This window comes from Dasypus novemcinctus, chromosome 6 (genome assembly GCF_030445035.2).
Source record: "Dasypus novemcinctus isolate mDasNov1 chromosome 6, mDasNov1.1.hap2, whole genome shotgun sequence".
NCBI classification, from domain to species: Eukaryota; Metazoa; Chordata; class Mammalia; order Cingulata; family Dasypodidae; genus Dasypus; species Dasypus novemcinctus.
In genome coordinates this window covers 38,056,125-38,080,137 of record NC_080678.1, presented here as the reverse complement: position 1 = coordinate 38,080,137, position 24,013 = coordinate 38,056,125, and the positions used below count along the sequence as shown (strand labels likewise).

The following is a 24,013-nucleotide window of genomic DNA, read 5'->3' as shown; positions in this document are numbered from 1 at the left end:
CGCAGAGCACCACCCAGCCCGCAGGAGCCACAGAGAGGCGACTCAGCAAGGTGACAACAAAAAAAGGGAGAAAAGCAAAGACACAGAAGAGCGCGCAGCAAATGGACACAAAGAGCAGACAGCAAGCAAGCCACAAGGGGGAAGGGGAAATAAAAATAAATAAATGCAGACACAGAAGAACGCACAGCACATGGACACAAAGAGCAGACAACAGGGGGTGGGGGTAAAGGGGAGAGAAATAAATTTTAAAAAAAAATAGGTGTAATATGGTGACATCTTTGGGACATTAGAATTGTCCTGAATGATGCTGTAGTGATGGATACAAGCCATTATATATCTTATCATAACTTACAAAAATTTGTGGGAGAGAGTTTAAACTATAATGTAAACTATAATCCACACTTAGTGGCAATGCTTCAATATGTGTTCATCAATTGTAACAAACATACCACACTGATGAAGGATGTTGTTAATGTCAGAAGGTGTGGGAGGGGTAGGGATTGGGGTGTATGGGAATCCCCTACATTTTTATGTAACATTTATATAATCTAAGTATCTTTTAAAAAGTAAAATAAAAAAATAAAACTAAAATGTATTTAAAAAATAACAGCTAAATTATTCTATAATTAGTTAAGTATGTTTCTAAGTACATTAAAAAAAAAAAAAGAAAACTCACATCTTTCTATGTGTCTGAGAATATGTATAATTTTATAGGAATGTAATCAAACCAAACAAATACTCTGATCCTTAAAGTTAAATGGTATTTTTATTTTAGCAAAGTAGCTAAGATAGTTTGGAAACTGAGCTTCAGGCTGAATGATTCTGTAACTCCTTTTATTCTTTTGTCTTCTTTTAATAATCATCTCTGGATTTACAGTGATGATTTCTATAGACAAAAGGAGGCACCATTTCCAGAATCTCAATGTCTCCCAAGTGAGAGGTATCTGGGGATTACAGCTTTATGTTAAAAGTATAAATCTAGTTGAAACTCAACTACTTCACCAGCCTTTCATTTAATCAGGGCTATCACACAACATCAAAAGCTTCATTCCAGGCAGGCCAGATACAAATCTAAACAAACTAGATTTGTCACTTAATAACATGTTTTAAAAACAAAAGCAACCTAAAAACCTAAAACCTAAATCCCTTTATTTTACACACAAAATTAACTTCACTAAGCCATTTCGTACATACGTACATGCACACACACATACATTCCTATGGGTTTTAAAATATTTTCATCTTTCACTCCAAACACTACTGATTCAGATGAGAAAAAAATGGCACAAACAAGTCTAAATTATGGACAAAACAATCCATATTTTCCAAGGGGAAAAAAGTGTGAATTTCACCTAAATCACTAGAGCAATAAAACATTTGCTCAGTAATCAAATCTACAGAGACCAAATTATTCCTGTCAAATCTTCTTAAATCAAGGAGGTACACTAGTAACTAAAGGAAACAAGTCTTGAAGTAGATAAGAGAGCTTATTATTTTGTTCTAGTTGTTCTTCATTTTAATTTTACTTCTTAAAACCTGCTCAAATACTTCCACCTGTTGTATGACTCTCAGCACTGTGTCTAAAATGAAGCCTCAAAGTGCCATTTTGCAGAAGCTCCAAGTCCAGCCGTTTGTTTGTTTTTAATTTTTATTCCTGCCCCTCCCCACCAAGAAGGCTCCCTCGTCTGTCTGCTTGTCTTCTTTCTGGGAGGCATCAGAAACTGAACCTGGGACCTCCCATGTGGGAGACAGGAGCCCAACTGCTTGAGCCACATCCGCTCCCCAGCACTTTGTATTTATGATTACAGATGGGCAAATAGAAAAAACAGAGGCTTTTCACACTCCCATAAATATCAGATGATGCCTTCAGTCTATCACTGGTAGCATGAGAAACATTTTCCCTCTAGAGTACCAGCTTCACTACCACCAATGCACACACAAAAAAAGAGCAGAGTTTCATTTTGTCTCTTCCCATTACCTGGAACCCAAATACCTCAAGGATCATACTGATGATGACAGTATGAAATGGAGAGTGACCAAAAGTCAGAGTTTTTTCTAGTTTCTGCAAAACCTACCCAAAAGAAAACTCTTGCCAAGATGGCCTGGAGAAAAAAGGCACCACAAAACCTTTCAGATATTAGGCAAACAAAGCCTTTTCTGGACTCATCATCTAGTCCAAATCCCTAGAACCACACAAAGCCACACTAAGTATTAGATATGAACAGACTTTTAGACTTCCAAACTCCAGCCAACTAATTTTTTTGTCTCCTTGACTAATAAATTTCATACAGCCTGTTTCCTTTTTACCTATATCTAATATAGGAAAGAAAACTGACTCTCTCCTATCAAATTCACTAAAGAATAACAGCACCAACGACCAATTCACATACTACATAAGAAAACAGCAAGCAAAAAAGCCTAAACTTCATTTAAAGAAAAAATAAAGCCCATTATTAACAAATGAAACAAACATAAAATAAACCAAACAACCTCACGTTTTTAAAAACATTTTTCTCTTCTAATGTGGCAGTTTGAGATTATTTATGAATTCTAAAAAGAGAGACTATGTTTGTAAACTGGTCTGTTCCTCTGGGCATGAGCCCCTTAGATTGTATTAGATTCAGCTGAGATGTCTTTGATTAAATTATGTTAAGGTTAGGGCTTTGATTAGACCACATCAGTAGGCTGTAACTCAGTTTAAGTCCCTGCTCCCTTGGAAGGCTACATAAAAGGACACTCACACAAGAAGACACACAGAAGATGATACACAGAGAAAGAAGAAGGCTCAAATAGCTGAAGCCCCGGGAAGAGAAACAAGCCTTATGCCAGCCTACAGCTGAGATCAGAAGAAGTTGGGCCCACAGAGCCTTAAGAAGAAGAAGGCAGGAGAGACCAGAAAGAAATTGCCCACCATCTTGCTTCAACAGGTGTCAACAGATTTTTGTGAGAAAACAACCTTGAGTTGGACTCTTTAGGGCATTATAACTATAAGCTTTTACCCCAAATAAATACCCTTTATAGACGCCAACAGATTTCTGGTACTTTCCATCAGCAGCACCCCTTCAGCTGATAAATACACTTAAGAAGCAATTGTTCTGGTGTCACAGTCAGTGTGGAAATGAGTGTTGCGGTTCCTAAAAAGTTTAACATAGAATTACAAATGGCCCAGCAATTCCATTCTTAGGTATCCAAAAAAAAAAAACAGAAAGCAAGGTCTCAAACAGATACTTGTATACCAATGATCAGAGCAGTTATTCACAATAGTCAAAAGATAGAAACAACCCAAGTGTCCATCAACAGATAAATGGATAAACAAAATGTGGTATATACATACAATGGAATATTGTTCAACCACAAAAATAATGAGGCTCTCAAATATGCTTATAACATGGATGAACTTTGAAAACATTAGCTAAGTTAAATAAGCCAGACACAAAATGACAAATACATGATTCCACTTACATGAAATATCTAGAATAAGCAAATTCAGAAAGACTGAAAGTAGATTAGAAATTAACAGGGCCTAGGAAGAAAAAAAATGGGGAGGTATTGTTTAATGGGTATACAGTTTCTGTTTTGGGTGGTGAAAAAATTTTCATAATGGATGGTTGTGATGGGAGCACATTTAAACATCATTAATGCCACTGAATTGTAAACTTAAAAATGGCTAAAATGGCAATTTTATGTTACATGTTATCAAAATACATAAATAAATAACCAGTTACTAATAAATGAGTTTAGCAAGCTGGCAGAATGGAAGATCAATATATCAAAAATGAATTATAGGGAAGCGGGCTTGGCCCAATGGATAAGGCGTCCGCCTACCACATGGGAGGTCCATGGTTCAAACCCGGGGCCTCCTTGACCAGTGTGGAGCTGGCCCATGTGCAGTGCTGATGCATGCAAGGAGTGCTGTGCCACGCAGGGGTGTCCCCCACATAGGGGAGCCCCACACGCAAGGAGTGCACCCCGTAAGGAAAGCCGCCCAGCGTGAAAGAAAGTTCATCCTGCCCAAGAATGGTGCCGCACACACGGAGAGCTGACACAACAAGATGACGCAACAAAAAGAAACACAGATTCCCAGAGCCACTAATAAGGATAGAAGTGGTCACAGAAGAACACAGCGAACAGACACAAAGACTAGACAACTGGGGGGCGAGGACTGTGGGGTAAATAAATAAATCTTTTAAAAAAAAAAGAATTATATTTCTATATACTAGCAATGAACCATCTGAAAATGAAGTTAAGAAAGTTTACAATTGTATTTAAAATACTTAGGAACAAATTTAACCAAGAAAGTACAAGTATACTGAAAACTACAAAGCAACACTGAAATTAGAGAAGACCTAGGGAAACGGACTTTGGCCCAGTGGTTAGGGCGTCCGTCTACCATATGGGAGGTCCGCGGTTCAAACCCCGGGCCTCCTTGACCCGTGTGGAGCTGGCCATGCGCAGTGCTGATGCGCGCAAGGAGTGCCTTGCCACGCAAGGGTGTCCCCCGCGTGGGGGAGCCCCACGCGCAAGGAGTGCGCCCGTGAGGAGAGCCGCCCAGCATGAAAAGAAAGTGCAGCCTGCCCAGGAATGGCGCCGCCCACACTTCCAGTGCCGCTGACGACAACAGAAGCGGACAAAGAAACAAGACAACAAGACTCAGCAAATAGACACCAAGAACAGACAACCGGGGAGGGGGGGAAATTAAATAAATAAATAAATCTTAAAAAAAAAAAAAAAATAGAGAAGACCTAAACAAACAGAAAGATATCTGCTCATGGACTGGAAGAGCTAATACCTTTAAGAGGGCAATACTCCACAAATCAATCTACAGATTCAATGCAGTCTCTATAAAAAATCCCAAATGCACTTTTCTTTTTAGAAATTGACAATAATCCTATAATTTAGGGACCCTTAACAGTCAAAATAATCTTGAAAACGAGGGACTAAGGGGAAGCAGATGTGGCTCAAGCAATTGGGCTCCCATCTATCAAACAGGAGGTCCTGGGTTTGATTCCTAGGGCCTCCTAGTAAAGGCAAGCTGGCCCTGAAGCAAGCTAACCCAGGTGGAGAGCTGGCCCATGTGGAGTGCTGGCATCAACAAGATGATGCAACAAAAAGAGCGACAGAGGAGAGGTAATAAGAGATGCAGCAGACCAGGGAACAGAGGTGGTGCAAGAAATTAGGTACCTCTCTCTCACTCCAGTAGGTCCCAGGATCAGTTCCTGGTGCCCTCTAAAGAGAAGACAAGCAGACAGAAGAATGGACACAGAAAGCTGACAGCAAGCCCAAAAACAATGGGTGTGAGGAGGGGGTAAAATAAATAAATACATCTTTAAAAAAAAGAGGAACTAAGTTCAAGGACTCACAATTCCCTACTTCAAACTCACTATAAAGCTACAGTAATCAAGACTGCGTGATACTGGCATAAGGGCAGATACATAGAGAAATGAGCATCCAGAAATAAACCTATGCATCCATGGTCAACTGATTTTCAACAAGGGTGCCAAGATAATTTAATTAGGAAAGAATAGTATTTTCAACAAATGATCCTGGGAAAACTGGATATCCACATGCAAAGAATAAAGTTGGACCCCTACTTCACACCATATACACAGGTTAACTAAAAATGGTTCATAGATCTAAACATAAGACCTGAAGCTATAAAATGCTTAGAAGAAAATGCAGGTATAAATCTAAGGATTAGGCAATGGTTTCTTAGATATGACACCAAAAGTACAAGCAGCCAAAGGAAAAATATATAAGTTAGACTTAATCAAAATTTAAAACTTTGGTGCATCAAAGGACACTATCAAGAGAGTGGAAAGACAATCCAGAGAATGGGAGAAACTGTATGCAAGTAATATTCTAATAAGGGTCTAGAATCCAAAATATATACATAATTACTACAACTCAATACTAAAATGACAAATAAACCAATTTTTTAAATGGGCAAAGGTTCTGAATAGGCATTTCCCCTAAGACATAAAAACGGCCAATAAGCATATAAAAGGATGTTCAACATCATGTCATTAGGGAAATGTAAATCAAAACCACAATGAGATCTACTTCACATTCTCTAGGTCAGGGGTTCTTAAGGGGTCTGTGATCTTGAATTGAAATTCAAAAAAACATTATTCTTGTGGGGGCATTTTGGTGTGGGTATGATATATTTATTAAATAATACACAGTATAGTATGGACAAAGTAAGGTTTCAGTGGTTTTCACCTGACTGGCAAAGGGGTTCATGGAAAAAAAAGGTTAAGAACCCCTGCTCTAGATGGCTATACTCAGAAAGATGGACCATAGCAAGTGTTGGTGAAAACATGGAGAACGTAGAGAAACTGGACCCCTTAAATATTGTTGGTGGTAATGTAAAATGGTGCAGTCACTTTTAATCCTTGAAAGGTTAAACATAGTTTTACCATATGACCCCACCATTCCACTCCCTAGGTAAATATCAAGAGAATTGAAAACCTATGTCCATACAAAAATATGTACACAAATGTTCACTGCAGCATTATTCACACTATCTGGAAGGTAGAAACTCCCCAAATGTCCATCAATTGATGAATAGCTAAACAAAATCTGGTATACACATACAATGCAGTATTAATAGGTGTAAAAGGGAATTTAGTTCTGATACCTTCTACAACATGGATGAATGTTGAAAATATGCCAGACACAAAGGCCATATATTAATTCCATTTATGTGAACTGTCCAGAATAGGCAAACCTGTAGAGTCAGGAAGCAGATAGGTGGTTTCCAGAAGTGGGGAAAGAGGAATGGGGAGTGATTGCTAATGGGTACAAGGTTTCTTTTCTGGATGATAAAATGTCCTGGAATGAGAGAGTGTGAATATACTAAAAACCAGTGAATTGTACACTTCAAAAGGTTGAATTTATGATACGTGAGTTATATCTCAATAATTTTTTCATAGGACCTTTATTTCAGCAGTAAAACGTTCCTCAGGAGAAGTGGTATAATATAAGTTCCTTCATATGAGCAAAGGTTAGTTTTCCAAAGAACAAGACCCATAATGTTCTCAGCATATTTGAATTTTTTCCAGTTGTATTATTGTACAAGGTTAACAAAGAGATTTTTCCAAAGACTGGCCAAGATCCCACCCCATCCTAATACATCAACTATTTTCGGTTTGTCCATGTTCCCTTCCAGTCCTTCTCTGTACATATGTATATGTTTACATGTCTATAACCCACGTAAATAATCAGTGTACGTTTTCCCTAACTGCTACATATCCATCCAAGTTATCAATTGGTCGCAATTTGTTGATAGCTCTAATTTTCTGAACTCCTTTCCCTCCATCCCCTTGATATGTTACGTATTTGTTATTTCCATTTTTTCACAATTTATACCTGAAACATGAGAAGCCAGCAGAGTTCTTTTCTTGTATCACTAGGTTAAGATTCCTAGAAAAATAATAACTAAACCTAAGGATCAGAACACTTTTATAACTCTTGGTTTCCTTCTAAAAGAATTACAAATTTACACTGCTATAAGCAACACATACTTGTTATATTAGACATTAACATTTTTATGTTTTTGATGTAATCAATGTTAAAAGATTTCTCAGAGTAATCAGATCTTCTTTTTGCCTTGAACCTTTGGATAGTCAAGAGAGACACAATGGGATTTCCAAAATCCATGACCACTTACCCTATTTCCTTTAAATTGTGTTCTTTTTCAGTCATCACTAGTTAAGGTGAACCAAGATTTTTTTAACTCAATATCCTTAATCTAAGGAGGTCAGAACATGTAATAAATTGTGTCCTTAAATATAAATATGTAGATACATATATACACAGTCATCTTGCTATATAATGGTAAATGCTAGAAAAATAACAAAGCCTAGAATTCTATCACAATAAAGAGATAAGGAAAACCCCATAATAATTAGCCACTTTTAAGATTTCAATGTCCATATTAACTATTAAGCACACATGGCCCAAAGTGTCTCTTGACTATCAATCTCTAATCTAGAGAAAGACTGACGATGACTAAGAGCCTCGTATAGGATCATTATAACAAAACAATGGTTAAATGAGCACTAAGTACAGATATTACTAGAAACATTTTTACATTATCATATTAATTCTTACTGAGAACTCTATGAGTTAGTAAATATTTCCCATTTTATTCTGAAAAAAACCTGAGTCTTAAGGAGGATAAGTAACTTGGCTAGAGTAAATCTTCTTCTTTGCATTAGCAGGTGGTATCCTCCCCAAAACATGTAAATTCAAAAAGAAACATGCCCCCCTTTTATGCATTAAAAACATTATCAAGGGAAGCAGATGTTGATCAAGTGGTTGAGTGCCTGCTTCTCACATACGAGGTCCTGGGTTCAATCCCAGATTCCTCCTAAAAAGAAAAACAAAGCAAACAAGCAAACAAATGGAAAAACCAATTTGGGGGAGCTGGTGTGGCTCAGAGGTTGAGTTCTAGCTTCTCACATACAAAGTCCAGGGTTCAATCCTTGAACCCGGTACCTCAAAAAAAAAAAAGACATTATTAAGAGTGTGAAAAGACAACTCAGAGAAAGGGAGATATGTAAATCATTTATCATATAAGGGTCTAATATCCAGAATATATAAGGAACACTTAAAACTCTACAACAAAAAGACAATCCAGTTTTAAAATGGGCAAAGGACTTGAAGAGACATTTCTCCTTAGAAGATAGACAAATGGCAAAAAAAACACATGAAAAGATGTTCAACATCACCAGTCAGGGAAATGTTAAACAAAACCACAATGAGATACCACTTTAAACCCACTAGGACAGCGATAACCAAAATGAGGACCATAAGAAGTATTGGCAAGGATATGGAGAAACTGGAACCCTTATATACTGTTGGTGAGATTAAAAAATGATACTGCGCTACAGAAACCAGTTTGGCAGTTGTTAAATAAGTTAAACAGAAAATTATCGTATGACCCAGCAATTCCATTCCTGAGTAAAATACCCAAAAGAAATGAAAACAAATGTTCAAACAAAAACTTGTAGATGCAAGTTTATAGCAGCATTATTCACAATAGCCAAAAAGTAAAAATGACCCAAATGTCCATTGACACATGATGTATAAGCAAAATATGTTATATCCATATAATGGAATATTATTCAGCTATAAAAAGGAAGTACTGAAGTACTGATACATACTACAATGTGGATGAACCTTGAAAATATACTAAATGGGAAGCAGACTTGGCCCAATGGATAGGGCATCCACCTACCACATGGGAGGTCCACGGTTTAAACCCCGGCCCTCCTTGACCCATGTGGAGCTGGCCCATGTGCAGTGCTGATGGGCGCAAGGAGTGCCCTGCCACGCAGGGGTGCCCCCCACATAGGGGAGCCCCATACGCAAGGAGTGTGCCCCGAAAGGAGAGCCGCCCAGCGCGAAAGTGCAGTCTGCCCAAGAATGGCGCCGCACACATGGAGAGCTGACACATGACGACGCAACAAAAGGAAACATAGATTCCTGGTACCACTGATAAGGATGGAAGTGGTCACAGAAGAACACACAGCGAATGGACACAGAGAGCAAACAATGGGGGGTGGGAGAGAACTTAAAAAAAAAAAAAAAAGAAAGAAAATATACTAAGTGAAAGAAGTCAGACACAAAATGATTCCATTTATATAAAATATCCAGAACAAGTAAATCCATAGAGACAGAAAGCAGATTAGTGGGTGCTAGGAGCTAGGGAGTAGAGTAATGAGGAGTGACTGCTTAATAGATATGGGGTTTCCACTAGGTGTGATGAAAAAGTTCTGGAGCTAAATAGTGGTGATGGTTGTACAACATTATGAATATACTGAATGACACTGAATTACAAACTTTAAAATATATAGACTACTACAGGTTATGTAAATTTTATGACAAGTTGAAAAGAAAAGAAAGAAAAGAAAAGAAGAAAAGAAAGAAAAGAAAAGAAGAAAAAAGAAAAGAAAAGAAAAGAAAAGAAAAGAAAAGAAAAGAAAAGAAAAGAAAAGAAAAGAAAAGAAAAGAAAAGAAAAGAAAAGAAAAGAAAAGACAAGACAAGACAAGACAAGACAAGACAAGACAAGACAAGACAAGACAAGACAAGACTCGACTCCCAGGAAGCAGATGTGGCTCAAGTGATTGGGCTCCCCCCTATGTTTGAGTTCCCCGTGCCTCCTAAAAAAGACAGAGAGCTGGTGCAACAGGCAGGCACGGCAAGCTGACACAACAAGATGATGCAACAAGAGACACAAGAAGGAAAACATACTGAGAGACACAACAAAGCAGGGAGCAGAAGTTCCCATTGCCTCCTTAAAGGAGGACGAGCACATGGCAAGCTGGCCCAACGGTCAGACATGGCAAACTGACACAAGATGATACAAGAGACACAAGAGGAAAGCCGTAGTGAGAAGCACAACAAAGCAGGGAACAGGGGAAGCATATGTGGCTCAACTGATAGAGTGTCCATCTACCATATGAAGGGTCCAGGGTTCGATCCCCAGGGCTTCCTGACCCGTGTGGTAAGCTGGCCCATGCGTAGTGCTGCTGCTGCCGCATGCAAGGAGTGCTGTGCCATGCAGAGGCGTCCCCATGTAGGGAACTCCCCACATGCAAGGAGTGTACCCCACATGGAGAGCTGCCCCGAATGAAAAAAGCGCAGCCCGCCCAGGACTAGCACCACACACATGGAGTGCTAATGCAGCAAGATGACACAACAAAAAAGAGCCAGTTTCCCAGTGTCACAGGAATAATGCAAGTGAACGCAGAACACAACAAATGGACAAAGCAGACAACAGGGGAGAAGGGGAGAGGAATAAATAAATCCTAAAAAAAGAAAAGCAAGGAACAAAAGTGCCTTAAGCTATTAGGCACACCCCCTCCCACATCAGAGGTCCCAGGTTCTATTCCCAGTGCCTCCTAAAGAAACAAAGAATACAAAGAGACCCAGCAAGTACAACAACGAGGGAGTGGGGAGAAAAAAATAAATAAATCTTTTCTAAAAAAACAAAACACTTCCACCCTAATCTGACAGCAAGGGAGGTTAAATATGGAGAAACGAGGATTTCACCATCTTCACAATATTATTTGTGATCAGCAATAACCCTAAGAGAGGGAGGGGTTTAGCACCCCCATTATTTCCATCAGTCTAAATAAACAAATGATGCAAAAGGGAGCTTGCTATTATATTAATCTCCTAGTTCCCCCTTCCAAAGCTTGCCACTCCTAAACTCCCCCTAATAGACATTCTGGAGTCACACGTGCCATTGGAAAATGAGTCTTAAATGTTTCTTCTTTTTAGTGTTGGTAGGCTTTGGGGTTTTTTTATTTGGGTGTTCTGAGAAAAAGAGGATGGAAAGACAATGGTAAAATTGTATTCAATTCTCTGATTCATTTCCACATTTTTAAATAACTATTCTTTATATATCAAGCAAATCTTGCTGAAATTGCAGTTTATTACCAATACAGGCATGCAGTAGAAAGGGCTCTTGTGAAAGAAATACACTACTTTGTAAGTAACTACCTTAAACATCTAATTGGAGATTTTATCTTTTAAAGTTTAAGTAGTCTAAGAGCTAATAGAACCATAAAATATTATGTTGCCTCAGCCTATTTTCTGGGTTTTTCTGTTTCATGGTATTTTTAACTGTGCTTGAATTGGCAAATAATTAAAATTAAGTACTCACAATAGTTTGGAATGTTTCAAAACATAAACAATTCCGAGGGCCTTTGAGGGGGAGGGGCAGGTGGAGTATAATCCCCATAAAACGTAGTGAAAAAGCAGAACAAGGTCCTTTCCTGTTTTGTCCAGATCATACTAAGTGAGAGCCAGAATGTAACTATAGTCTCTCTTGACCTAAAGATCTATGTTCAGCTTCAGTGATCCTATTAACACAAATGTCCTCCAAAAATCAGAAATGATTGGCCATAGAATTTAGTTTTTATTATAATGAACAGCAGATCGATGCATGAATGAGACACAACTTTCAAATATGTTGATGACGATTACACACCTGGACTATATAAATAGAACTAAAGAGAGCCAAAGAAGTTTCAACACACATTCCCATATCCTATCATTATTACTCTCATAGAAAAATAAACCAAAAGGAAAACTTATTATTATGGGATACCCATTATTATTAAATTTAATGATAAATTAAGAAATAATTTATATCTTATATTTAACTACTTGAGACTTCAAGCAATTCAGATATCAATACCCTTTTCTAAACTATCCTCCTAGGCTAATTATAGAGTAAGAAACATAATTAAACTAACCTAAGATAAAACAAAATAAAATAAAATAAGCTCAGACTCAGGCTTAACATCTAAGAAAATGCCTGTCAAAGACTGCTCTTGAGTCCAGGATTTATAAAATATTACCATCAAAATCACAAGACAAAAACCAATGGCAAACCTGAATATCTGCATTTTCAATTATGCAGCTGCGTTTAACTTTGAATAACCAGGGACGGAAGGGCCGGCCAGCCTGGTGGAGTGGAAGGAACTCCAATCTAGAAGTCAGGGACATTGGTTCTAGTCTAGTTGATGCTACTAGCAAGGTGCGTAACCCTAAGAAAATCATATTACTTTATCTCTTCTTTCCCAGGATTTATTTTCCTTATATAAGAGGCTGACTAGACCTGTGTTATCTAAACTCACTTAACCATAAGAATCACCTTAGAGTGACTCTTAACAATATAGAGTCCAAGGTTCCTTCCCTGGAGACGGTGGTTTAGGAGTTCTCTGGGTGAGGCCTAGGACCTTCTTAATAAATAAAACCCCAAATTCTTATCATCTGGTAAATTTGGCAAACAGTGGATTAGATGATCCTTGAGCAGTCTTCCAGTTCTGATTCTATACTATCTGGATATTTTATAATGATGTTCCAAGCACACAAAATTAAAAGTTTCATGTACATTCTGGCACAAAAATAATAAGCACACAAGACCACAGAAAGTAAACATATCCACCTCCATGACACCATTTATACCTTTGAACACCCATAAAACATCTAGGCAAGTGGAATGCTTTATTTGGTGAGAAAAAAGTGTTTAATATTAAACTGCGCATTAATATGAAAGACTTGGTAATTATAAAAATAGAGAACTTAGTGTTTCAATGAAGACTGTACATTACATTCTTCCCTTAATTATTTTCTTAAAAAATAGCATTATCTGACAATTCCACCTGTTTCTAGCTAAATAAAAGCTAAAAAAAGAGCCTGGGTAAGTCCCTAGCAGCTGTAAACCAGTGTGCTCTGCCATACTGGAATGCAATTGTTGTAAAGCTAAAAGAAAGAAAGAAAAACAATAACTGGTTACTAATTCTTCACATTCAACCCCAGTGTACAATTGGTTGGCTAAGGGTCCACAACCTTTTGTTAGGAAGGTTCTGTCAGGTAAATGAGAGCCTTTAGTGTGGTGTGATTTTTGTACACAAAGGTAGCAACCTTTAATTTAACTTCTCCTTCCTCTACACTATTTTGCTTATTTAGACAATTTTTCTAAGAGTCTCATAATCCTCTAGTGGGATATACTGAACTTATTCTCTTATTTAGATTTATAAGTAACTACAAAGGTAATAAAAAAAAAGAGAAAGAGAAAGACATTACATGGAGTACAGAAGGACAAAGTTGTAAAGGACTTTTGTTAGAAACCAATGATTATATGTGGTTACAAAAAATATAAATAAAAGCAAGATTAAAACATAAAACTGAGTTTGGGTCACCCTCGTAAGAAAAATAGATAAGAAACCAAGGCTAAGACATTAACATAACTTTTTAAGAAAAAAGGTTGAATAGTGCATTAAAGCAGCATACCAATACACTATTAACAGTTTTCAAAATCAATCTTGATGCTTTGATGAGCAAAAACTTAAAAGAGAACTATATGGATTTAGGATACTAGCCAAAAATTCAATTTAATGGCTAAAATGGAAACACCAACTCTTAGGCCCAATATCACAGAAGCACGGGGTTTAAAGCCATTTATTTGTATTGAATACATTTCTATGTCTGTTCCCCAACAGGCTGTGAGACAATATTTGATGAAAGACCAAACTTCATACTCAGTAAACAGAAATGTAAAATCAGGATCAAGGAGACCAGTATAAAATAGTGGTTAAGAGTTCAAGTTCTAGTGTCAGAGACCTGAGTTAAAACCCCTCATCATCAACTTACCATGTGGCCTTGAACAAGACATTTAAGCTAAACCTCAATTTCCTTTATATAAAATGGAGATACTACCTCATTCAGTCATTATAAGATCTCAACAAGCTGATTAATGTAAAACACCAGCACCAGTACACCTAGCTAGCATACAGAAAGTAAGTAATAACAATATGCTAACTATAAAATTAGCTGTGTTCCAACCTCAAGTTTAGCTAAGAGTTTCCTGGAAGCCAGACAAAAAGTTCTAATCATTAGAAAATAAGATATGCACATATATCAATATAAAGGTAGCTTTTCATTTCTTTCCATGCTACAGAACCTTTCTATCCCCCCTCCTTAGTAGAGACAAACTCGCACTAATTAGGTACAGCGATAGACCAGAAAGGCTTCAATACAGATGTTCTTAATTAAGGTTAATTTTCAATGAGATCTGGATTGATGACTAAACAGTTTGGGGGGGGGGGTGGTTATAGCTAGTATTATAGGGTTTGATTTGTTTTTGTTTTTTGGGAAATGGAGACATTAGGAGACAGAAGGAAGGAGAGGAAGAAAAGCCTTCAAACCATCACACACACTGTTCACATTATTTCATAATTGAATTAGAAAATGAAGAAAAATAATCAGGTGAAATATTTTAACTCACACACAAAAAAAGAACCAATATAGATAATAGTAGGGTAAAGTGACCAAATGAACCAAAAAAAAATTTTTTTCAGGAAAGGGAAGAAAAAATCAATTACTCCTACAGTTTAAGTAACAAACACCCCCTCCATCTTTTTAAGATCATGATTTAAACTTCCAATTTGCAACTGTCTTGGCCACTCTTCTGAATATGCCACTAACTTGACTGTACCTTTAACTTGTACGATCTTCTTAACCAGATACATGATTCTGGATAAGGTCAAAAATAAAAATCTTGTACAGTATTATTTTTCTGAAATCCATGGGAAAACTGAATAGTTATTTAAAGGATCTATTTCAAAGACAGTACAGGTGATTCTGGAAAAAAAAAAAGTTCCTCACGAAAATAAATCAGTCATAGAAATATTGCTCAAAGACAACCAAAAATAAATTTCTAAATAATGTAACTTTTGAGTAGAAACAAGAATGAGTGGTAAGGTGAAGAATTAACTTCTTAAAGAAAAATACACAGAAATGAAAAGACTTCAAGGGGGAATACAAGAATCAATCCATAGTAAAAGTATGAAAATTCTTAATTAAAAAAGCCCATACAATGAATTATCTGTATCAAAAAAAGAAATTTAACAACAGAAAAAATAAAGTATTTCAGAGGCACTGTCAAGCATTTAAATATATACTTCTATTTTACAGTTACTATTATAAAATGATTTTAAAAAGGCAGAGTCTGGTTAGATGCTCTAATTAACAACTTAGTGAAAGAATGACACCCCCAAAAGAACTTTGTTACCCAGAAATAATGGGAATTTTCTTTTTTACTGTTTAAGAATCCAGAAGAATTTCATTCTGCTTTTAAATGCAAATTCCCAACCTCTGAAGCACACTCTGCTCTATTTTTTTATATGAAAATTACTGCAATGTGATCCTTTTCTAGAGAGGATACCATTCAGCCAGAAGTATGGAATTAAGGCAAATACACACAATGAGTATGCTCAGGTAATCACATCCAGTGAGCTGTGACCAAGTACACATGGCCTCCTTTTTCATTGAGAAGGCCACTACTGGTGAACAAAAACCTACCTGAAGAAGGAAAACACAGTTCTGATGGGCTATCACTTCATTAAAGGCTATATACACATTTCAATGCATGCACTAGCATCATAGCAATGAAAAAACTCCCCGTCTCTTGGTTTTCAAGTAACAGCACTAGCTATTTACTGGAGAACTTAAAAGGCAGAATTTCCGTAATAACAGTGTTTACCTGGTCATGACGTGGTAAACAAAAAAACAAAAACAGTGCAATACAAGAAAGATGAGCAAATCCAACTCTTCCCTGTTAAACACCCCCGAAACAGTGAGGGTTGGTTTGAAGACATACTTCAATTTAATATACCAGCTGATCAAGGTTAATAAGAGCACTTTATGTAATGACTCAAGAAATAAATAAACCATAGTTAATAGAGGGAGTCATCCCATTGTTAAAGCTTCAGGCTTTCTGTCAAAGCAACATCCGGTTGGTGAAATTTTATTTGTTGTTTCAGGAAAAATTAAACAAATGGTGAAGAAACAAATAGAGAAGAATGATATAACCTCATAAAAGGTTAACTTACCTCTAATCTTTTCAAACTACATATTAATGGCTACCCTTAGTTTACATATATATATATATATACACATATACATATATATCTCCATTCCAGTTAAGGCAAGTCACATCCAAATGAGTGAATTTTTTGGTGGTACCCGCCTTACCCCAACCCAACCTCACCCTCAAAGGCAGACCTCAATTGTTCCCGCCGGTGGCCAGACAACCAGAAACAGAAGCAAAAGAAAATGCACTTCCAATCTTTAAAACAACGTCTGTGTAGATGCTTAAGGAGGACAATGATTGTACTGGCTTTAGAAAAGTTATGTTTTCAAATGCCTGCCATTAGAACCTGTCAACCAAACGGCCCGACGTGTCATTAGCCGGCCCCCACTTTCAGCCACCCACTCGGAACCCTGGCAATCAATGCACCAGACCCCAGACCTGGGGCTCCCGGAGGTGGGGGTGGGGGAGGGGAGCCTCGTGCACAGAAATTACTTAGCCTGCTTTTCGAAATGGGAAGAGCAAGTGATAGCAGTATGGTGCTTTGAAGAAACCCGGGGAGCACTTACTAGTTCAACCCGCCCCCATATCCACGCTATCCTTTCAACTCTACAATGAAGAGGAGATAGTCCGGTCTTCTCGCCTGGGGGCGGTGGGGGGCTGGGGTGGGGGGAGGGTCGGAGGGTAGAGGACTCAAGTAGGGAGGAAGGTGGAGAGAGAAAGAGCAAGCCAATGAAAGAGACCAAAATTTCCCACCTTTCTTAAATTCTTCCAGCATAGCGTCCAACTTGGTGTCATTGAAAACAAAGTGCAAGGGGTGGTTATAAAATTTGGTGATGGTTTTCAGGGGCGTACAGTCGTCTGGATCCACGAAGGCCAAGTCTTTGACGAAGAGAAGGTCCACGATATTGGAGCGCTCCCCTTCGAACACCGGAATGCGAGTGTAGCCGCTCTCCATGATCTCCGACATGGTGTTGAAGTCCAGGATGGCTTCGCCGGTGATCATGAAGCAGTCCCGGAGCGGAGTCATCACGTCCTCCACGGTCTTGGTGCGGAGCTCCAGCGCCCCTTGGATGATGTTCAGCTCCTCCTTGACGAGGTCGTTGTAGGGGTCGGTGACCCGCAGCATCTCCAGCAGCTTTTCCCGGTTGTAGACGGTGCCTATCTCCTGGCCCAGGACGCAGTCCAGCAGCTTGCTGACCGGGTAAGAGGCGGGGAAGGTCATCATCATGAAAAACTTGGTGAGGAAGATGGTGTTGGCCCCGACGGCCAGGCCGTGCCGCGAGCAGATGGCCTGGGGCACGATCTCGCCGAAGATGACGATGCCGATGGTGGAGACCACCACGGCCACGAGGCCCGAGCCCGCGATGTCGTCGAGCAGGATGGTGAGCGTGGTGTTGACCAGCACGTTGCCCAGCAGCAGCGAGCACAGCAGGTAGTTGCCCTGCCTGCGCACGGGCTCGATGCGCTTGGCGTAATTCTTCTCCTTCTCGGTGCCGCAGTTCTGCACGATGCGCAGCTCCATCGGGTCCAGGGCCATGAGCCCCAGGTTGAGGCCGCTGAACATGCCCGACAGGCACAGCAGCAGCGAGATGAAGATCACCTGCAGCCAGAAGGGCAGCAGGAACTTCTTCTCCTCGCCCACGATCATCTTGGTGTCCTCGCCGTCGTGGTAAATCCAGGTGGTCTCGGCCCACGGGGGCGGCGGGAGCCCCGCCACCCCGGGGCCGCCCTTGCCCCCGACGGCACCCCCCGCGGACCCCGGGCCGCCGGCGCCCAGCGCGGGCGTGGAGAGAGACGTGCACAGGTAGTAGGACTTGCTCTTTTCCATCTTGCGCAGCGGTTTGATCTCAATTTCGATGATGCCCGATGTGCGGCGGTTGAGGGTGATGTGAGGCTTGATGATGATGTCTGAGGTGCGGATGCCGCAGCGCTGGGGGCCACTGTCCGGCTCCGGCGGCGCGGGGCCCCCCAGCCCGCGCTCGCCGGGACTGTGGGGTTGCCGCTCCTGCTCCGTGAAGGCGATGCGGGACCACGTCTCATTGTTGATGTTCTGCCCGTACACCCGCAGCTTGACCTGAGTCCGCTCGCTCACCCGCAGCGCCCCCCCTTCCATGAACGACACGTCGTTCGTGTCCTCCAGCCTCAACCCGATGATCACTGTCTCCTCGTTCTCGCCTGCCGCTGCACAGCCGCCCGCGCCGCAGCAGCAGCTCAGGAGCAGCAGCGACAGCAGCCTCCCCGCCGCCGCCTGCACGACCCCCCGGCCGCGGGCGCTGAGGCTGCGGCGCGCCGCCATCTTCCAAGTGGGCAATGGGGCTACTGCCTGCCCGCCCGCCATCTTTACTTCGGGTTCACAAGCGCCACAGCCAATCATAGGGTGGCTGCTCCAGCTGCGGCTTCATCCTTCCCAGCCCGCGGCGCGAGCACAGGCAGCGGCCCCTGGGCGAGACTGCAATGGAGCGTCCGCGCCGCCTGCTCCGCGGTCCGACTCCCCGACTGACTCTGACTCGGCCTCTGCCTGCTGAGGAGACCCTAGGCTCGCGCGAGGGGCGGTGGGTAGGGAGGAGAGAGCCAGCGGCTCCCGCGAGAGGCAGGCGGGCGAGCCAACCCGGAGCGTGCGCCCGCCCTCCCAGCCAGGGGGCTGGAATGGGGGCGTGCCCAGGAGCGGCGCCGCAGACCAATGGCAAGGTAAGTGGGAGGTGAGCGGCGTGCCACTGTCCTCAGCACTCCAAGTTTCCAACTGCAAGGCGCGTGACTCTTGTGTATGTGCGAGGGGAGGGGGTGTGGCCAGCCGGCCAGAGAGCCAGTCAAAGAGGAGAGCTGTACGGGAGGGGGCGTGGCCCTCCGTGCGGCTGCCAATGAACAGGAGCGATTCGTGGGTCTGGCGCTCGCGGTCGGGACTGGGGGTGGATTCCAGCACCTGCGGACCGCGGGATTGGGCCGATTCCCTGCGGCGGGAGGCTGCCCTATATCGCTGCCCCGCGTGGCCGGCTTCCCAGGACTCGATGCCAGCGCAGAGAGGGCTGCGCCTTCCCCAGGAGCCCAAGAAGCTGTTTTACTGGGAACGGCGTGACAGACACAGACTGAAAAGAGGCGGCCGCGCCGCCGCCTGCCCTCCACTCCACCACCTATGCGCGCCGCTCTGTCGCGATAAGCGATGACCCAGTGACCCCGCTCTGTGGCCCACTGGCTCTTCTCGGGTCTCTGGCTTCCCTCTAGGGCAGGGGTTCTTAACAAAGGTCCCTGAGCTTGAACTGAAATTTAAAAAAAAAAAAAATTCTTGTGGGGAGTGTTGGTGTGGGTGAGATATATTTATTAAATTTATTAAATAGTACACAGTATGTAGTGTGAACTTAGTAAGGGGTTCGTGGTTCTCACCTGACTGGCAAAGGGGTCAAGGAACCAAAAAGGTTAAGAAACCCTGCCCAACCTAAAGGAAAGCATGCCCTCTGGGCTTCGTGGTCCGGTGGCGCCACCTCCTGGTCTGAGGCGTGCCCTGCAACGTTTTTCCAGGTCCAAAGCAAACCCCAAAGGTGGGTCTGAGTTCAGTAAGAGTGGGGCGGTTAAAATGGGGCCGTTTGCCAAACTTCCTAGTCATAAGAATCCCCTCATATTCCTGATAAAAATACATATCCCCTGGATCCCAACCCATATTTACTAAAGAGATAGGGGACGGTAGTCTATATTTTTAATAAGCACCCAGGCAAGTTGGGGAATTGGAAGGGGTGGACATCCCAAGCAGACCCACAGAAGCTCGTTTTCAGACTTCCCAAACACGGCTATGTTCATAGGTCGCTTAGAAGAAAAAAGTCTGGAGGCCTGCTCCCCAGGACTCCCCACCCCCCTACCTGCAGGGGAGTGGAAGGGGAAGGGGATGCAGTAGCTGAGTAGCCACTAAACAGGTCTTTTTCCTCACAACTTAAACATCCAAAAACTAATTGCATCCATCTTTATGTTCTACAACCACATTTTCTTCCTTTTTTGTAAACAAACGTTTCTGAACAATTTCTGCTAGGAATGATTGCAGAGACCTCCTAACTGGTGTCCCCTGCCCCCTTCCCTTCTCAATCCAGCAGCCAGAGTGATCTTGTTAGCTCCTTCTCCCTCCCTTGTTTGAGACCCTCATCACAGTAAAACCCAAAGCACCTTTGTACAGAACAAGGCTCTCTTCTGACAGGTCTGCTCCCCACCTTATTCCTCTGACCTCATGGCCTGCTGCTCCCTCCACACTCTTCTCCCAGCTGTTCTTAGTGATTCTGGGGATGCTCATCTGGAAGCCTTTGCACTATTTGTTTTCTTGCTTGGAACTAATTCTCTTCCCCTAGAGGTCAGCAGAGCCGGTTAGCTTATTTCCTTCAAGGCTTTGCTCAAAGGCCACCTTATTTTAAACTTTGTAAACAAACACTATTCTCCATCTCTGCTTCATTTTTCTTCAAAACAAAGATCACTTTCTAATATACTACATAAATTATTAACTCAGTTTATTGTCTGTCTCCTTCCACAATAGGCTTCCCAAGGGCAAGGATTTTGTCTGTTTTGTTCACTGCTGTATCACCAGGACAATATAGAATGTTAAAGAAATGAATTTTTATTCTTATCTTTTCAAATAATGACCCTGTCTAGTTTCCAGCCCTTCAGTTTTCTGACACTACTTCCCCTAACCCCCAATTCTCATTATGCTATCTTTGAAAAAGTTCATATGACGAAAACCTGATAGACAAGACTTGGCATGCATTTGTAGAGTGGCATTCTGGAAGTTTAGAGCATAAAAGCTGGGGGTTTTAGGGATATCTGACAATGGTTAAGAACAGACATGGTCCTTGACTGGAAATGAAACTTTTACTTTCATAAAAAGTGTGAGGACAAGTGTGTTTAAGGGCACCAAGAGGGAAGATGATTAAAGGCTCTCAAATGCTGAATGTACACTTTTGGAATAGCAGTGTGGAGAAGAGGGAGGGAGAAGAGAAGAGCTTGGCAAACCTAGAGATGTTTCCTGTGCATTTCAGAGAAAGCTAGAAACAAGAAAGCGTGGCATTCAGCAATTCAAGACTTCGTAGCAAATCTGTCAGAAAGAACCTGCCAAGCTGATTTACAATATAAAATAAACTAAGCTCAAACTTTCACACAGGGGAATCACCAAGTGATGTTCATTGGAGAGAGAGAAGATATATTTTTCAAGTGTACCCAAGACACACGCAATCTAGATGCCTAAGCCAAGTAAAATTTTCCTAACAAGAGCAATCTTCCTTTAGGTTTGAGGCTTTTTAGTTCAAGGAATCATCCTCTCTGTATTAAGAGGCTGCTGGGGTCTTCCTGGCCTGTCCATATGTATGATTGGGGGATCTCTTTTGAAGTCTGGAGGAATAAATACCTCAAAACCCTGACTTGTGATACTATTTGCCTCTAAAAAGTGCTTCAAAAGGCCTGAGATTGCTAAATGGTTGCTGCAGATGTCTAATCCTAGTTAGTGTCTGACTTTCTGACCTTGCGCAAGACATTTAGATAAAGCCAGAACCTTCTAGCAAATACCTTTCCTACCTAATCCTCTCTTGCCAGAATCCTTCAGTGGACATTTCTAAGGGCGGCAGGGTGACTGTTAGAATTTTGTCTTCTTCAAAGATCCCAAGTCTGCAGGATCAGGGATTTGGGAAGGTACTGGTCCCAGACCTAAGAGTCTTTGAGTTTGGGGAAACGGATTTGGCCCAACGGATAGGGCATCCACCTACCACATGGGAGGTCCACGGTTCAAACCCACGGCCTCCTGACCCGTGTGGTGAGCTGGCCCACGTGCAGCGCTGATGCGTGCAAGGAGTGCTGTGCCATGCAGGGGTGTCACCCGCGTAAGGGAGCCCCACGCACAAGGAGTGTGCCCCATAAGGAGAGCCGCCCTGAGCCAAAAGAGCACGGTCCCCCCAGGAGTGGTGCCGCACACACAGAGAGCTGACGCAGCAAGATGACGCAACAAAAAGAGACACAGATTCCTGGTGCCGCTGACAAGAATACAAGCGGACACAGAAGAACACACAGCAAATAGACACAGAGAACAGAAAACTGGGGGAGGCAGGGAAGGGGAGAGAAAGAAAATAAATAAGTAAAATTTTAAAAAGAGTGAAACCTCTTAAAAAAAAAAAAGTCTTTCAGTTTGATTTTCTTTTAAAGATTGCATGTAAAACACCAAATGTCCTCCTCCCCCTTCCCACTCTGCCACCTGGTACTCTACCCTGGCCTCTTCCCAAGGGGCACCTGGTCCCCGGGATATGGCCTGGGGAACCCAACAGCATCTAATACTCCAGCTGCCCTTCTCCAGGGGAAGCTGGACTTTCCCCAGGTCTCTAGATACTATCTTGTCACCCACTCCCTCTTTCTCCAACCCTTGATCCTTCACGGCTCGAATCAGAGAAGAAAGTCTCTGCAGCCAAAAGCCTACTGTTTGCCCTGCTCCAGCACTCCAGCATTCCTGTCAGGCCCTACAGCTACGGGATTTTCTAGAATGCTTACCTTTCTGACTCACTGTCCCACCCTATCCTCCAATCAGCCTTGAGCAAAGGTATAAGAAAGGTTCTGAGTTCAATTATCCTCACCACCATGACTAAAACATTCAATATAGGCACAATTGTTGGGAAACTTTTTGCTCCCATGGTTTTTAAATGTTGAGCCATGTGAATATTGCCTAATCAAAAATCGAAATTTAAAAACCACATTTGGGAGGCAAGGAAGAGGAGGGAGATAAGGAAGACTCTGATAGGAAGAGGATGGTAAGTAGGAATGAAACTGCAAGAGAAAGAATAGGTCCCAAATGTCCAATTCTGAGTCCTCCCATGAAATTCAGACCTGCACGAATGTGGTATCAGAGCTTTAATTTCTGATTGTTTAGCCATAAAATGTGTTTTCCCATACCAGCTAATTTTAATCCCATAGTCTTTTCTCCTTAGAAACTGGAGCTAAAATTCTATTCCAGTAATAAGTCAAAACCCCAAACATAGGTAAACAATATGTCAGACCTAAATAGAAAAAAATTCCATTCTTAGTTCCTCTGAGATATCTATTGTATCTGTTTAAATTTTTTTTTTTTTTTAGGAGGCACCAGGAACCAAACCTGGGACCTCCCATGTGGGAGGAAGCCACCTCTCCTCCCACTTATTGTATCTCTCATTGTGTTTTCTTGTTGTGTCTCTTCATTGCATCAGCTTATTGCATCAGCTTGCTGCGCCAGCCCATCACATCAGCTCATTATCTTGCTCATCTTCTTTAGGAGGCACTGGGAACCTCCCATGTGGTAGGCGGGTGCCCAACTGCTTGAGCCACATCCGCTTACCCTCTTTAAATTTTAAATTAAAACTCTAGGTTTTCTTTCTCATATCATTTTCCCCCTGCTTTTATCCATCCATTTATTCAACTAATATATATTATGTATCCATTAAGTTCCAGGCACTGTGCTGGACATTGTGGAGCTATAATACTACATCAGAAGTTAACCCAAAAACTTACTAGTAAGGAGGTCAGGAAATACTTAAAACATAAATAACTATACACTACAGATAAAACATCAGATGTTATTAAAAGAAGTAAAAATAAAGTAAGGAATTGAGGAAGGCTTCATGGTCTTTGAGCTGGTCTCT

General features: G+C 41.5%; 1 protein-coding gene across 2 annotated transcripts in view; it reads right to left on the bottom strand.

Moving 5' to 3' along the window:
- The window catches only part of CNNM2 (cyclin and CBS domain divalent metal cation transport mediator 2), a 186,409-nt gene extending 167,509 nt beyond the window's left edge, over positions 1-18,900 (bottom strand). For both annotated transcript variants that reach the window (XM_058298609.2, XM_058298608.2), the window contains exon 1: positions 17,148-18,900. In XM_058298609.2, the coding sequence (XP_058154592.1) occupies positions 17,148-18,768 (1,621 nt within the window). In that variant the 5' untranslated portion in view covers positions 18,769-18,900. The remainder of the gene's footprint in view (positions 1-17,147) is intronic.
- Positions 18,901-24,013: the final 5,113 nt, after the last annotated feature.